General features: G+C 36.2%; 1 protein-coding gene across 2 annotated transcripts; it reads left to right on the plus strand.

The window, feature by feature from the left end:
• Positions 1–8,193: 8,193 nt before the first annotated feature.
• On the plus strand, positions 8,194–14,301 carry LOC104590803 (putative axial regulator YABBY 2). Of its 2 annotated transcripts, none has more exons than XM_010249549.3 (6): positions 8,194–8,396; positions 11,013–11,132; positions 11,517–11,640; positions 12,009–12,057; positions 12,204–12,279; positions 13,833–14,301. In XM_010249549.3, exons 1-6 carry the CDS (start codon positions 8,328–8,330, stop codon positions 13,947–13,949), a joined length of 555 nt encoding a protein of 184 aa, XP_010247851.1. In that variant the 5' UTR covers positions 8,194–8,327; the 3' UTR covers positions 13,950–14,301. The 2 variants fall into 2 exon arrangements, with proteins under 2 accessions (XP_010247851.1, XP_010247861.1); XM_010249559.3 differs by having other exon boundaries at positions 11,523–11,640.
• Positions 14,302–16,782: the final 2,481 nt, after the last annotated feature.

Below are 16,782 nucleotides of genomic sequence, written 5' to 3' on the forward strand. Positions count from 1 at the left end.
AAAGAAACACATATTGATATTGACATGATTCGTACAATGGCCTTGCTCTTTAATTAGTGTCGAACTCCCTTTCCTCCTTTCCAACATAATAAATATATACATCCTCGCATGATTGATACTCTGCAATCCTTACACTCGTTTTCCACATTTGTGTTCACTAAATCCACCCTTTAAAGCTTCCCGAATAAAATCAAGATGTTTATTCCTTGATGCGCTTAAATGAACTATCTTTTGAAACCATTAGCACAACTTGGTCCTTTTCTTTTTTTGAGGTAAATTACTTTGTCCTATTACTATTTGAGTTTAAACCTAACGATATTATCCGCAGCATGTTCAATGTATTTTTGATTTTCCCAAGCTTCTAACAACCACACGGTTTTGTCAACTGAGGTTCGTTCCAGCAGAGACAAGGACTCAAATCTCGTTACCACTAAATTTGGATCGATGTTTGGATTGGGACTTAGGAATCATTTTAAAATTTCTATGTATCAAAAGTGTGGAGTTCCATGATCTGAAAGGAAGTAAGATGGGCAAATGTTATAATTAACTAATAATATTTAGGGGGCGTTATTTTTTTGGATTTTGAGAAAGGGGAAGTTTGTCAACGGGATTTTGATTCTTATTGACCAAAAATCATATGTTCTTTTTTTAAATTTATGTGGAGACCAATGAAAGTTTATTTTTCTGGGTGTCACTTACCCGAGTAAGTGATACCCACCTCCTAGGTGGGTAAATAACTTTCTCACCTTGGAGAAAGTTGTCAACACTTAAATGGGACAAAAATGCCCCTTCTAATAATGGTTTTTTTATAACTAAAATGGCCATTGTCTTATCTACATAAGAAATAATAAAAGAACATGGGTAAATGTACTTACCTGGATAAGTCTTTCTTGGGAAACGCTTACCTGAGTAAGTGCATTTACCCGGATAAATAACTTACCGAAAAACAAATGAGACCTTAATGTGAAATTACCTTAAGAAACAATTTGGAGGAAAATCAATATAAATAAAGTGCCATTTAATGATTTTTTTTTTAAGAGTAAACAATATACATAATGAGAACTGACAACAAAAAATTATACTTCTAAATTGGATAGAGGCAACAAGAATTCAATATATATTATATTGAATCAAATCATTTCAATTGACTCTGATGTGTTAAGTCACTACGGTTGATTTGTGTGGAGGGATCATTTTATACATTTGTAGTTATGCTTGAGAATGGAGTTGATTAATTTGGGAGTCATCAATCTATGGTTAGGTAAATGTCTCTCTCCTTGCCCAATGTTCAAAGTGAATGTGGTGTGTCCACAACTAGGAGTGGCCCCTTCTATCTTTTTGATGTTACCCTCCCTGATCAAGAGTTTGAGTGTTTGATTTCTTCAAAAGGTGAAAGGCTTCAAGGCTTTCTCCCTTTTTTCATGATTGATGCTACCTCCCCAAAATGCCAACCAGCAATTTCTGCAAACACAATCAGTCACCAGCTGCTACTTGCTCCCATGTTAGACCTTCTAGATAACTGTCACCCTTTTGTTGCCATTCCTGGGTCTGTTACCCCATCCTATTAATAAAGACTTTACTTCCATACACACACCACACTTTAAGAGTAGCCCAGGTGGCCAATTTGACCTCTTTATGTCACCTAACCCTCAAATCATATTTCCATATTAAGAAAGATTTCTTTAATAATATAATATTCTTATTGCATTGTCTTCTCTATAAAGCATTGTTTGGGTGTAGGAATAGAATCTCCTCTGTGGTAACCAACTCTATAGAGTATAGACACCCCATTTTGTTCCATGCATCTACACTCCCCAAAATCACTGTCATTCTTATCTCATGATGACCAGAGTTTGATATATCTTCAAAAGGAAAACAAGGACACTGATCAGAGGGGCAAAACTTCCAGAAATGACCAAAATACTCTTATAGCAAATTTCTTTGATTTTGGATTAAATTATTTGAACAAAAAAGGTTGGGATAGACTTAGAAAATCAATTAGTTTTCTGGAGGATCTGTAAAACGGGTTGCTTTTCTCATATACTGTTTAGTCATCCGAAAGGCCTGCAGTTCTTTCCAAATTCAAGCCAGTCTGCTGCATAATTCTCCAAAATCCATATTTTCTCTTTCATTTTCCCTCAATTCTATGCTTCCATTTCTTACCAAACTAAGATTTATTCTATTCAAACCCTAATTAATAGATAACCAAATTGGAGAGATCTATATATCCCTTTGCAACTATGTTCTCTCAAAAAAAAAAAAAACATCAAGTTCTAAAAATAGAAAATTTTTATCTAATATAAGCTGCCGCTTTATTCAAATCAAATAAAGGTAGTTCTCAATTCTATTTAAAAATTTCACTATTTTAGTGTTATTTCTCTGCAAAAAATAAGAATCACCCTTTTAGGGGAAATTAAATGGTATACAGTAAGACACGGCCGGAGACCAGTAGCTTGAACAAAATAATAACCTTTAAGCTTTGTCCTAAGTAGGGGTGTCAATTGGACTGGACTTGGTCCAATCCGATCCAGTTCAATTTGAGTTCATTATAAATGGATCAGGTCCAATCCAATCCAATGAATATTTTGGATCATTTTGGACCGGTTTAATTCAATGTCTAGACTGTCTAATCTGACCAAATTCGTTTTGATTTAGATTAGTTTTAACCCAAACCCAGTCCATTGACACCTATATTCTTATCTTATATCAATGGACGAGATATTGGCCTAATCCAAATAAATATTTTAGACCGGATTAATCTAATCCAATATGTCTTGTTGGTCCATCCAATCCGTCCAAATTGATTTTGGATTGAACGGGGTCCAACCCAAAACCGGTCCATTGACACCCTTAGTCCTAAGGAGGACATGAGCATCATTCTAAGACCATTAATTTTAAGGCGAGAACCAGGTAAGTACAATTTATCTTTCACCATTGAGGATGTTTATGCAATTTTATTAGTTCATCATACAATGTAGGCCTTTGGTATGTGGTTTACAAGAATTATATTTATTAATCCATCTTTCAGATCACAATATATAGTTTTTTATGAATTGAACTTAATGACTGATACATACATTTTTAGCCTTTTAATTTAATTTACTTTTTATTATTTAATGTGTGTTAGGATTCTAAGAAGTTTCCAGCATTACTTACAGCATGTGGTCATTTTCTTGAATTTGCACTAATTTTATCATGGGCCCGTATGCATTTTCACATATTTTTGTTATATATTTTTCTGCATAATTTTATCATAAGAATGGTCAATACTGTAGATCTATTACTCCATCTCATTAAATCTGCACTTGTGATGTATCTCAGAAATTTTTTTACTATTTCATTCATCAACTCTTAGCATATTGTGTACATGCATGTCCACCTGCATAAGTAATTTCAGTGCATTTTTACATGCATGGTAATTTGAATATTAGTATCACCTTTTTACCTACACATTATTTTAACCAACGCTTTAAAAAATGACCCGGAAATGAAATTATTTTGGCCATCAGTTTTCTGGTCGATGGTCTGACTGTCCGGTTTGAATGGATGGCCCATTCTGACAAATAAATTAAAAATAATTTAAAAATAAAAAATGGTCAAAACTGTTGAACGGATCGACGGTTTGACCGCTCAAATCAACGAATTATTGATTTTTTCAACGGTTTTTGGCCAAAGGTCGAATTTAGGGTAAAATGAAGCCAATTGCCTAAACGGTTTCCGGACCAAAAAGTCCGACCATTAGAATCAACAGCGGTTCAAAAATCTTAATTTTAACTAATATTTTTTCTATAATTTTCTCTCATCTCGACAGTATGTACATATTCAAATATCTCAAACATGATTATCTGCTTTTTTACTTTTCCGCCATTTATTGCAATTCCAACAACAGTCCATGCATATCAGTCAGTAGGGGTATCAACAGCTTAGGTTTGATTGAACATTAATTCGACCCAAAATTACTCCAATGTGAAACCAGTCCCGACTAAAGGAAATGGGACACTGAACCTCACTTGACATATCCCACAATAGTACATCCATATTCAACCAAGGTGGGTTCTTCTTTGCTCCTCCAATGAAGGACAGAATACATCCTTTCTAGATGTTCTTATTGGTCCAAGCCAATGGACCTTCCATGTCACATTAGCAACAATGGACCAACTCAAACTTAACGGAAGTATCTTATCTCTTCACCTACCCCATCTTCTCAATACAAACCCCTAGGGTTAAGTTTAAGTTGGTTGGTAAGGTCTCATGATGATTGTAGCAAAGACTTACGATTGAATCCTGCCTGTACCTGGATTAGGGGTTTATGAGTTTGGGGGATGGACTATCCCTATTGTGTAGTCCCTTGGATCATGAAAAAAAAAGTCCAGCCAAAAATTTTAACTATGGAATTAGTATGTGTTAGAAAATAGAGACCTCACTTAACAGTTTAAGTTTTTAGGTTGAATAGTTTTTTGAGATGCATTAGAGCTGTTTGACCAAGTTGTCTAATGTTTGGTCCTCATCGCCTACATTATAATTTATTAAATTAAATTTCAGAACATGGTATGTGTGGACCTGACAAACAAAGAACATTGCTTAGGGGAAACTCCACGAATCCCTCAGACAAAAGCCCATAATAGATGTATCTCTTTCCTCTCTCATCTACTTTTTGAAGAGGCCACATGCCTTCTCCTTCCTTTTGCCTTTCTACATGGGTCTTTTTCAAGAAGAGAGGATGATGAGAAAGCAAGCTGGTCAGATTTAGCTCTGGCTTCCATTCTTTAATCTCCAGAGCTAGAAGGGGATGGTTGCTCAACCCTGTCACTTTAACCTATGAAGGATCTTAAAAGTTTTCCTTGTGATGCATGTAGGCACTATTTGCCCTTGATTATGTGTTTCAAACCTCTAAAAGTTTCATGTTTTGTTCAGTATATGATTAAGAATCCATTATTTTTGCACAAAATCAGAGAGAGAGAGTGTGTGTGTGTGTGAACCAGTTCTCCCAAGACATTGTTCATTTTCCTCAAGTAACAGCACACCTATGTCGTGTTCCTTTGATTTTCTTTTCTTTGATCCAAGATTGGCTTCCATCAGGGCAAGCCCGAGCCCACACCGTTCCAACCGCCTTTTGCAACCTTGCATTGGGAATATCTCCCCATGAAATTAAGCACATAAGCAGGGAGATATTCTCAATGCAAGGCTGTAAAAGCTGCTCGAATGGGCTTTATCCTGACCGACGCCGAATTCCTTTGACCCATCTCATCTTCCCATGGACCCACTTGGCCCTTGCCATAAGAGAGATCTGAAGATTTTTTTTCTGTACTTCTTCCCATTACAAAAGAGAGGGTGGCCAGGTCAAATCTAGGTATCAAACAGCCCATCGCCCATTCGGGAGATGAAAACTGCCATGAAAAACACAACGAACAAAGATTCCATAATTGGAGTTGGTTTCTTTGTGAAGGAGGAAAACGAAAATGGGTGAATGAGAACAAAGATTCCATCATTTCAATGATGCCATGTCAATGGATCAACCTCAAACTGAACCTAACACAAAACCCCATTAAGGTACGTTTGATTCCACTTTGGGCCATTATAACTATTATCAAAGACATCGTATCCATCATCAATTAGGAAAATGGCCACGTCTTACACACATCACACATTTATAGAGAAGGGAACCAAGCAGCAGATTGTTTAGCCAAATTGATAGTGAGTTGCTGAGGATATTATTGCTTGAAGACTCCTGGGGTTGATCCACCCCTTGTCTCTTGTAATTTTTTCTTAATTTCTTAATTTCATTCCTTACTTTTTCCTTCAAATCAAACACAACCTTAATGTAACCCAGAAGAAAGAATCCCATATCCAACCTAATTAGTTCTCTTCCACCGCCATTAGTTATAAGTATAACAACTATAAGTATGAAACAATTAAACAAATGAATTTGCTAGAATAAATGAAATGAAATTGTGCTGCCCCAGCTCAGAGAGGTTTTCTGTAAATACAAATGAAACATATTAGTTCATAAGAAAGGAGTTACTGAACTACTAATAAGCTAAACATGGTCCCCCATCTTAGGAGTACTTTCTGTTGAGAATTGAGATAAATGGGGTCAGAGCCTTAGACACACAAAATAACATATAAATGAAATAGAGTGATAAGTAAACTGGTGGGATCGATGATCAGAAAACCAGTATCGATCAATGGTACTGACACTGGTGATTCAATACAATGCAGGGACCCTTGTATCATTCTGGAAAGAAGTGAAGCATGGGTTTTATGCGTTCCAATCCATGCTCTCTAAGGGCACTTAACATTAGGAAGCTCTCATTGAAACAAATATGTTTAGTAAGAAAGTTAGTTGAAAGTTAGGGAATAGACCAGCCACAACTGTGTTAGATTAGTTAGGGAATAGACCAGCCACAACTGTGTAGATTAGTTAGGGAAAAGACCAGCCACAAATGTGTAGATTAAGTTGTCACAGTTCCTTGTATAACAGAATCTCCCAATATTGAACCACCTCTGAGAATGTGGTAAGAATCAATGGTATTCCCTTTAGGTCCACTTTCTTTATTCTGAATTTTGTGAGGTCTAGCAAGTAGCAACAGATAGAAGAGAACGGGAACTAGGAGTGCAACTTGGGCTGGATATTTCCAAACCCAACTCCAAAAAGTCAGGTTGGGTTGAAGTCAGTTTAAAACCCGATTGAACCTCAGGTTGAGTTAGGCATGAGGGACTCACGCAACCCCAAGGTCCCCAACTCAACCCAACCACATCATGTCTTATTGGTCCCTTCAATTATAGCAAAATTAACCCTGACCAGTCAATCCAAAGTGAAAGAAGTGAGGATGTTTTCAAAAAGCAAAACAAATGAAGAAACTGGGCCACTACATACCTGATCCAACCCAATATTTGTATATTACAATCAGGTTGAGTTGGGTCAGGGTTTAGGGTTTGTGGCTCAACACCTTGGGTTAGAGTAGGGCTAAGGTTGACCTCAAAATGACTTAAGCTGGTCCGACTTGCATCCCTGATGGTGATGGGCATAGGACATTTTTGTCATTTTAGAAGATAAGACTTCTATTTTTTTTGCTTGAGTAGAAAAATTAATAGAAATCAGCTGTAGCTGATGTGATGGTGACATGGTAGAAACCTAGGGCTCCCAGTAATTTCTGAGACAACCAAAACCTTTTTCAATTTATGGGTTTCAGTGATCCTACATGGAAGGGACGGCCGTTTACGTCGTTGCAGCACCCAGTAGTGCAGTGCAGGACGGGAGTTGGCCAGTTGGGACCGTGGTCCGTGTTTGTAGCTATCAACTCAAAGATGACACCTCTTCAGTTCTGTCCGTGGATGAAAGTCTGAAGCTCTAGCTGTTTGAACCTTTGCATCATTTCACAATCTCATCTATTTTCCAACAATCTTAGATGGGACCGTATGACTGAGTTGATTGGGTGGACGTTTCTCGGAGATCTCGTTCATTCATTCTCTCTCTCTCATGCAGTTATATAACCATCTATATATATATATACTAGCTGGGAGATGTAAAATATGGCCGTAGGTGAAATTGCTTGTTATAATGAACCATGATTTCATCATTATCAACTTCTATAGTTTCCCCACAGAAAAAAAAAAAAAAAAAAAGAAAAAACAAACTCTAGTTTACAAAAACCCTGATGATGATTTTGATGTTTAGTCTACTATTTGGTTTAAAGCAACATATTCTAGTTCTGTACAGTACTATTTTTCTTTAGGCAGTTCTACAGCTATGTCGGTTTTGCAGGTTGGCAAACAACAGTAGGGCATTTTGGAAATTTTACTTCTGTAGAATAAATGCTTTGTAACTATTAAACACCTCTCTCTCTCTAGTCTGTAGATCCAAACCATTAATTAATATCTCGGCCTCCCCCTCGTCCGCTACAGAAAGCTTTGGACAGTTAGTGTAGAGACTCTCACCCACTCATTCACTTGATCATAATATCGTCTCTCTCTCTCTCTCTCAGTTTCACATTAACAAGTAACAACACGTACATACACACAGACAGAACAGAAACCCACAATCCGCCAAACCACAAAAACCGCTTTTTTCCACTTCATAAAACCACTCTTCCGTACCTCCACCATCCCTCCCCACTCCGGTTTTCCCTGCCGACCCGACCAATCCCATGGCTGGTCTTTGCTACTTGTACAATACATCCCTAATAAATCCAACCATCCCCCACCATATTCTCTCTCTCTCTCTCTGGCTTCTTTCTCCACAGCTTTGTTCATCTTCATAAATCATAATCTCCATTCCTTTCTGTAGCCAATTTTCTCGGATCTGGCAATCGACTATTCTCGAGAAAATGTCACTCGACGTCGCGTCTGAACATGTTTGCTATGTCAACTGCAACTTCTGCAACACCATTTTAGCGGTATACCACTACCACTCTCTACTATCTTTCTCTTTTCTTAATCTTTAACAACCTGCGCTTCATTGGCTTCAACTCTAACTTCATATTCAGATTTCATACTCTAAAACCACCCAGATTGCCATCAACATCTACAAAATCAGATTTTAATTTTTCCATTAATATTTACGCTGCTCGATATGATCAAGTGGGTTCCCGTTCGGAGGCCCCATATATGGGATTCAATATCCAAATTCTCTGGTTTGAAGAAAGGAATGTCGGGCCCTCAATTTTAATTTGATGATCCAGGAGCTTACAGATAAAGCAGGAGCTCATGGTTCAATTTATGTAGAACGAATTTTCCTTTCATGGTAATAGGTAATGTTTTACGGTGATTATTAAGTTGGTTTTTCCAGTCACAAGACCTTAAAATTTCTTCAATCGGTCAAAATTCTGAATCATCAAGGAAACAACTATGTATCAATCTTTTTTATAACTTGAAGGCCTTTCAACTGCAACAAGCTCAGACTCAACTGCCACTGTATTTGGTAGGTTTTGCTTTGTTTAAACACAGATGTATTATTATACAAAAGAATATAATAGAATAATAAGCAGCTGATCATGGAGTTTCAGTCTTGTCAACTCAAAATACCCAAAACTGAAGCTGATCAGTTTCTTCATCCAGGCCTATCTTCGGCTTTTAATCCAATATTAGTTTAGATTGGGGATAATTCAGACATCATCTTTCCAAAGCCAGGAGCTGCCTTCACCATGATAATCATGTGTCACCAAGGAGGTTCCCTCCGTTTGTATAAAGACTCACGCTTATTTTTAGGGTTACAGCTAGGTCCTAGGGTTTCTCAGAGGTCAAGGCAAGAGTCAAATTAGAGCTTTTTACGTTCTAAGATTTGCTTGGCCTCATGTGTCGAGTATCTCCACTTGTAGGAGACTATTTTTTATTCTGTAGTTCTAACTTTCGAAAACCACAAGAATTCCCTTTACCATGGAAATCCTTTCTGGGTCTCCGAACCAACAAATTCAAAAGAGTTAGGTCTGAGGATACGCATAGGGATAGGTGCTGGAGTTTCTCACGAATCAAGAAAAGGGTCTCGAGTTGGAGCTATTTTACCTTCTCAGATTTGCCTAGTAACATGAATTCCTGTGCACAGTTGGATTACTTTTCTGGGTATAGTTTCCTTTTGCTTGGTGTTCTTCAATAATCTCTGATAGATACACACTATTCTTAAGACAAGGTTAATTACGTAAAAATATGCACAGTTGCAGTTTCTTTTGATGGCTTTACTCTCATTAATGTTTTTTTTCCTGCCGTGGGTGTTCTCTTGCAACTCTATCTTACACCAAGCTACAATCTAAACCATGACTTTATCTCCTTTTCAGCACGGTTCTTGGTGTTGGATTCAGAAATGAGAGACCAATATGAAGCATTTTCTTGGCGAGTACAAAATGCTGCTTTTCTTTCTTTTTTCAACCTCCTTTCATCATAGCAGGCCTCCTTTAACAACTCTTTTAAAGCTTTTCCATTTTTATCACTTTGATTTTTTTTTCTTCATCTGAAAATCACAACTTTAATTTCACTGCCTGCAAGAAGAGCTAAAAATCTGCTGCCTTAATTCCCCCACCGCAACCCTCCCCCTCCCCTCCGCTGTGGTTATGGCTTTATGGTTTCCGTTCCAGTCACGTCCTTTTCAAATCTCTCTTCCCAACATATATATTTTCCTTTTTATTAATGTTTTTCTTGCTTTTGGGGTCAGGCAGAAATGTCAGGAGCACCGAAAGGGAAGTGAGATGGTAGACTGTAGCTTAAGCCTTACCCATGTAAAGCTTGAGATGTTGGGTCTAGAGGAGGATCGAGAAGTTGGCTTTTAGTTTTACATACAGAATGCATTTAAAATCCAGAACCCAAATAAAAACCATTACAGAAAATTAAAAGCATCAGAACTTCTTCTTGTTCTCTCTCTCTCTCTCTCTCTCTCTCTCTCTCTCTCTCACCATTTTCTTCTTTTTACTGTGATTTTTTTGGTATTTGCTTTTCTTTTGATAGGCGAGTACTTAACAATTTAATATAGAAAATAATGCACTGTGAAACTGAAGAAACGTATAGGGCTTCTAGGCATTTGTGGGTTGGAACAGTAAGCAAGGAAATGGGTCTGTGAAACATCTTCTGATTCTGAACTAGAAATTACTATTTCGGAAACGAAACTTTCCATGAAGACAAATAGAAAGCAAACCAATGGCTGTCTTATTTGTGCTAGACTCTTATCAAACATGTACCCATTCAAATTCGAGGAAAAAAAAGAAAAACATAAATATCTGAAACAGTGTTATCAATAGTATGACTAAGTCATGAAATAATAAAAGAAAATAGTACTGGATTCCCGGGATAATGATATATATTATCGATTCGGGCTTTTCTTCATGTTTGGAATTCAGTTTGGTTGAGATGCATCAAATGTTCATGAAACTAGATAAGTTTAAAAAGAAAGATATATCAAACCTCTTATCACATGAAAAAATTAATTGCGCTTCTGGTATTACAGTCCATATATATCTATGTTCTTTATTTCCACTTACGCATCTTGAAGTTATACAGTTCTTTCTTTTCTACAATCGCCTTGGCAGGTTAGCGTTCCAAGCACTAGTTTGTACAACATTGTAACGGTTAGATGTGGCCATTGTGCTAACTTGCTGTCTGTGAACATGGGAGCTTTGATTCAGTCACTTCCACTTCAAGATATTCAGGTATGAAGCCCTTGTACAAAATTTTCCCTTGAACTTTTGATCTGAAATATTATTATCAACATACAATACCAGATACCATTTTCTTTTTTTTTTTCATGAGTGAAAAGGGTCTCTCTGATGTGATGATTTCTTCTTAGTCTCTAAGGCTAAACTAAACTACTATGTATCTTCTGCCATCTTCTGTCCCACCATCAAAGAATCTAAATACCAATAAGATTAATTGACTCTCCCTTGTAGAAGTAGGAATAATTATTTAGTGTATCAGTTGAATTTTCACGTGGGAGAAGAAAATATAGAAATCCAAACCATACATAATAGATGAGAAAAGGGGGGAAAATAGAGTGAAGGATTTGATTATAGATTTCTTTTACTTGTTGAGAGAAGTTGCAGAATCACAATTCTAGCACTGGTGATTTGAGCAAGGATTCTGGTTCTTCGTCCAAATGCAACAAGGTTCCCATGTTGGATACTGCAGAGAATGAGCAACCCCGAATGCTTCCCATACGCCGTGAGCTCTCTCTCTCTCTCTCTCTGAACTAAATGACTTATTGTTTTGTCTTTTGTGGATAAAATATTCAAGGGTATAATAACCAACCCAATTTCAGTATATGACCCGTATTAAAGAGATCACAACCCCCTTATTAACTTCTTCACTAAAATACAAAGCGATAAGTCATTCAATTCAGCCATTTCAGCTGCTAACTTATTCACTAATAATAAATGAAAATTAACTCATAAGAATCTCTCTCTCTCTCTCTCTCTCTCTCTCTCTCTCTCTCTCTCCCTCTCATGTTTCACATTATGATTTTCAATGCTCCTGTTGTTGCCTTGATCAATTAAGCTGACCTATATTTCTTATATCAATGCATTTATCAGCCCCAGAGAAGCGACAACGTGTTCCATCTGCATATAACAGGTTTATCAAGTGAGTTTATTGATTTCTGAACATTAATTATTAGACAATTTAAAGCTAAATCTCTTAGTGACAACTTAAATGCTTAAAGTTGTAATTGAAGCATCTGTAAGTATTGAAGAATAATTTGACTTGTCTTTTTTTTTCTTTTGTTACAGGGAAGAGATTCAAAGGATAAAGGCCAGTAACCCTGACATTAGCCACAGGGAAGCCTTTAGCACTGCAGCAAAAAATGTGAGTTACAACAAGAATTGTAAACCTTAATTAATAAAAAAAAACACTAGTTTATCGAGGGGCTCCTCTTTCTCAAATTTTGATCTAACATAAACAAATATCAAAAAGGAAAATAGAAGCGGCTTAGAAAAATCAGAAGGAGCCCATAACTAGTGAATAATTGCTTAGGAGGAAACGTAGAGTACATAAAAATAAGGCTGACAAGGATTTTGCAACCAATCCACAGTAGTTGCTTCTTTCAATGGGAGATTGATCCAAATTAATGTCTTTATTCATAAACATCTTTCATCATAATTCCCTTGATTACCAGAAAGAGAGAGAGAGAGAGAAGAAGAAGAAGAAGAAGAAGAAGAAGAAGAAGAAGAATAGAAAAATGAAATTGGGCATACCTCACCATTCTTATAAATTCCCAGGACACTAAAATTTGAATGTCACTCCAACCAAAATATGCTTTGTTTGATTTCCAGAACAACTTCGTATTTTAGCCATAAAACTGTTATAACTTCTAGAAGTCTTAATTGAGTTGTTTCAGAAGACAATACTTAAGGTGCCTAACCATAAATTTTACAGCTAATTTTAAGTTTTAATTGGAGAATTTGAGCAAGAATTTTGTCTCATTCCATACATAAAATTTGTCTGCTATTTTGTCTTCATACAACTTTCCTACTATAATTTTCTTTCTATTTTCATAGTAGTATCCATTTATTATTAATAAATGTCTCATGCAATTGAATCAACTGAGATAATGTTTTATACCACATTCTCATGCATTATTTCGAAACTGTTTTGAATTTTGTTACTTCATATTGATTGTATGACCAATCAAAGGTTGTTAGAAAAAAAAAAACTATTCAGGGACCTCACCTAACAGCTTAAGTTCTCAGGTGAGGTCCTGTTAGAGAATAAAAACCCATTCAGGGACCTCACCTAACAGCTTAAGTGAGGTCCCTGAATATGTTTTTACTCTATAACAACGCTCTTAAAATCACTACTTTGAAACTTTTCCTTTTTACATAGGGATTAATATGTGTTAACTTGCCATAAGATCTGGATAATATTAAAGAATAGACAAGGACATCTTGACCTCTAGCTAGTCAAAATCACAAGATATACGAACTTATTGTCAGTTTGTATTTTTCAAAAGCATTTGCACTAGTAATTTATTGGAAGTACATATCAACCAAACCTCTCTAACTAAATATAACAAGTGCATAGTTGGATACAAGGGTCTGGTTACATTGCCTTCTTGTTCACCTTCTCATAGAAATATAATTTCAAAATGAATCTATGTTTATCATTGATATTGGATTGTAGATTAAACAGTATATCTTTGTTTATCAACCAAATAAAAACAAACTCATATCACTTAGTAATGTATATTCTAAATGATAGTCGCGTCACTTCTTTAGTTGATTAGAAGAACAATGATGTCACACCAAAAGTAAGAAACATTAATTCATTTTTTTTATGAACCACTTGTTGTTGATTTAAATCTTTTATGCCAGAGATGCAAATTGTTTAAAGGAGCTATTAACTTAACTATTTTCTTGCAGTGGGCTCATTTTCCTCACATTCATTTTGGGCTAACACTTGATGGAAACAAGCATGTACAACAACTTGATGAAGCAATTGCTGGGGAAGGGCCGAAAAAGACTCAAGGATTCTACTAGACACAATGTATCTTGAAAATAGAAGCAAGTGTTGGTATATCCTTTTTGAACTAAGACCCAGAGGATCATCAAGCCTCTCATCCAAGGTAGGAACTGTGGAACCTCTAAACATCTCTCGAGTTCTGTATTTCATCCTCCTATTTCTTGTCCATTTCCTTTAAGGTATTAGTTTTCTTATACTTGTGATTTCCTTTTATTATGAACTTGATAATTAAGGTAAAATAATAAACAGTTGTACTAATGCCACACTAAACTTGTTTAAGTTGATAACCAAGGTTGATCTGGTTATATATGTTTACTTTTACATGGTACCATCAATTTCTAGTGTAAGAGTGCTTCTCATTTGACTTAATTTGTATTTGCAAAGTTATATGGACTGGATTTCAAAAAACAGGTTCATCTGAGAAACACCTTGTAGGGTGTTTACCTCAAAAAGAAAATTTTTATCATTTTTGTGAGTATAAATGTTTTAAGAAAGTTAACTGAAAAGGGTCTAATATATTAATAAAAAACATGGAAAATCCATGACAGAGAAACCATTATTAGCACATGCAAACATAGCAGCACATTTATGCATCCCTTTTTCTTTTTTTATCCATACATTATATTTGATTTATTTGTCATATCTAATTTATAAATAGATAATAACTCTGATTTGAGTTAGAGGGAGACTACACATGAATGGTTCCATGCATAGAGCTTGGATATTCACCTCGGGATCCTTGTAGAGTGTTTGGGATAGATGCTGATTCCTCTGATGAGATTTTTCAAAAATCACTGATTTCTCAGATTTTTTTTTTTTTGGGGGGGGGGGGAGATGGACCAAGGTTCTATTTCTGTGATTTTTTTAAAACTATTTACTGTTTGAAAAATGATTTTCTTGATCTACGAGAAAGGTATATAGATATATATTCAAACTTCAATAATAGCTATAGTATAATCTACAGAACAAATTTATTTTGTAAAATTTATATTTAACTGACGTTTGTTTATACCATATTTTTTGGTTCATTACTTTGTTGTAGCACCTTTCTACACCTCAATTACGCAATTTATTTTATGTGAACCGTGACATCCAAAAGTTTGCCAGAAAGACTGAGATAGAGCCAAAACAACAGCAAATGAAGGACACAATTTTCAATCTTCAGTCTATGAAGTAATCAGAGTACATATAAAAATCCAAAAATTAACAAGAGAAAATGTGTATAAGGCCCCATCTTTTTGAAGTCCAGTAGAAGAAAACAATCCATAGAGCATCATTCCATCATTTTTTTTTTGCTATGGGCTTTTTTTCTATGGACTGTAAGGTAGTTTCTTCATTTAATTGCTTCTCTGCTTTTAATTTGAATATAAACATGATATGCCACTAGGTTATTCTTGATGAAGCCAACAAAATCATGCAAAACCAAATGATGCAAAAAAAAATCGAAATCAAATTCAAATTTTACGAGATAAGTCAAGATGAATGAAGAGATCATCACGTTCTTGTCTTTTTCCTAGGTATATGCATTGCTCATCTTTTTGTCATACAAAATTATCCGTCCACATGCAGTATATCTAGTGAATTTCAAAACCTGTGACTCTTTAAGGGCCTTATTAAGTAAATATTCCACCCACTAAATTACATATACAACCCATGAGAGAGAGAGAGAGAGAGATTAGATGGTTGCAGCTTTTGGTGTTCATCCGTCAACTTCAGATTTCAGGTCCGAATGTCCGTGCAGAAACCAGAACGAAAATAACACCGAATTTGATGCCGGAAATGAATGCGCAGAGAGAGAGAGAGAGAGAGAATCATATTATCGCCACAAACACACAAACGGATCGTCTCGTTTGCGCCGGGGATCAGACATACTGGTTACCACACCATCACCGTGCTATCAGTACGTACTATTTCAATGAAATCGTGCGTTGATTGCGTGCAAGTGCGAGACTGAAACGACAGACATTTGTCATAAAAAGAAGGAAAAACAACACTGGATTTCGGAGGAGAAACGCCCCTGTTTTGCATCACTCATCCATGCCATGGGATCTTAACCCATGCATCATTTAGCCACGAGAGAGAGAGAGAATTTTAGCCATCTGGACTGTTTTAAGTGCCCGGACCTCCTAGTCCTGGCTATATATGTACGTTAGCATGTAGCCATGCAGACTGATGAGGAATACTATTGCATTCAAAATAGCCACGTGGACTTGTAAGTGTCCAGCTGGTCATCTAAGTCCATATAGTCCAGAATATACACTAACATGTACAGAATCTTTTTGTTGGTGATAAGGAATCTACACTGCTTGAGACGTAACCAGTAGTGTATCATTACTGATCTTTTTTTCGGGCTGATGCTCAACCTGATTACGTGTCTGTCAGTGGAAAGCTCGAAAGGACTCGTCAAGGAGCGAAAATAAGGTTGCATGCACAGAACTGCGAGGAATCTACACTTTCATTCAGTGTAGTTAAATCTTTGGATCGCTTTCTTGCTTGCTCTCAAATCTCAATATTTTACATTCTAACTAACAAGCTTAATTATCTTTCTTCCCAAAATACAAGAAAGGAATTTTTCTTAAGCTCAAAGTAGAAGGACAATTTTTGGTCTGTTATACAGTCCAGAAGACCATGACGAGGGGATGCACACTACGCTCCTTGCTTATGGAAGGGGACTTTTGGTCCGAGAGAGAGAGAGAGATATAGAGCTGTTGCTGTCATGTTTGTTGGGGTGAGACTGTGAGAGTAATTGCACAGAATCTGAAACGTCAAATCGTGTCTTCTCGTTTTTTGAATTTTTACTAAACAAATGAATATCCGATATGAGGATTTAGCTTTCTGAAAGTTTAACCT

The sequence above is a fragment of the Nelumbo nucifera genome, chromosome 6 (genome assembly GCF_055504915.1).
Source record: "Nelumbo nucifera cultivar China Antique chromosome 6, China Antique-T2T, whole genome shotgun sequence".
In the NCBI taxonomy this organism is placed as follows: domain Eukaryota; kingdom Viridiplantae; phylum Streptophyta; class Magnoliopsida; order Proteales; family Nelumbonaceae; genus Nelumbo; species Nelumbo nucifera.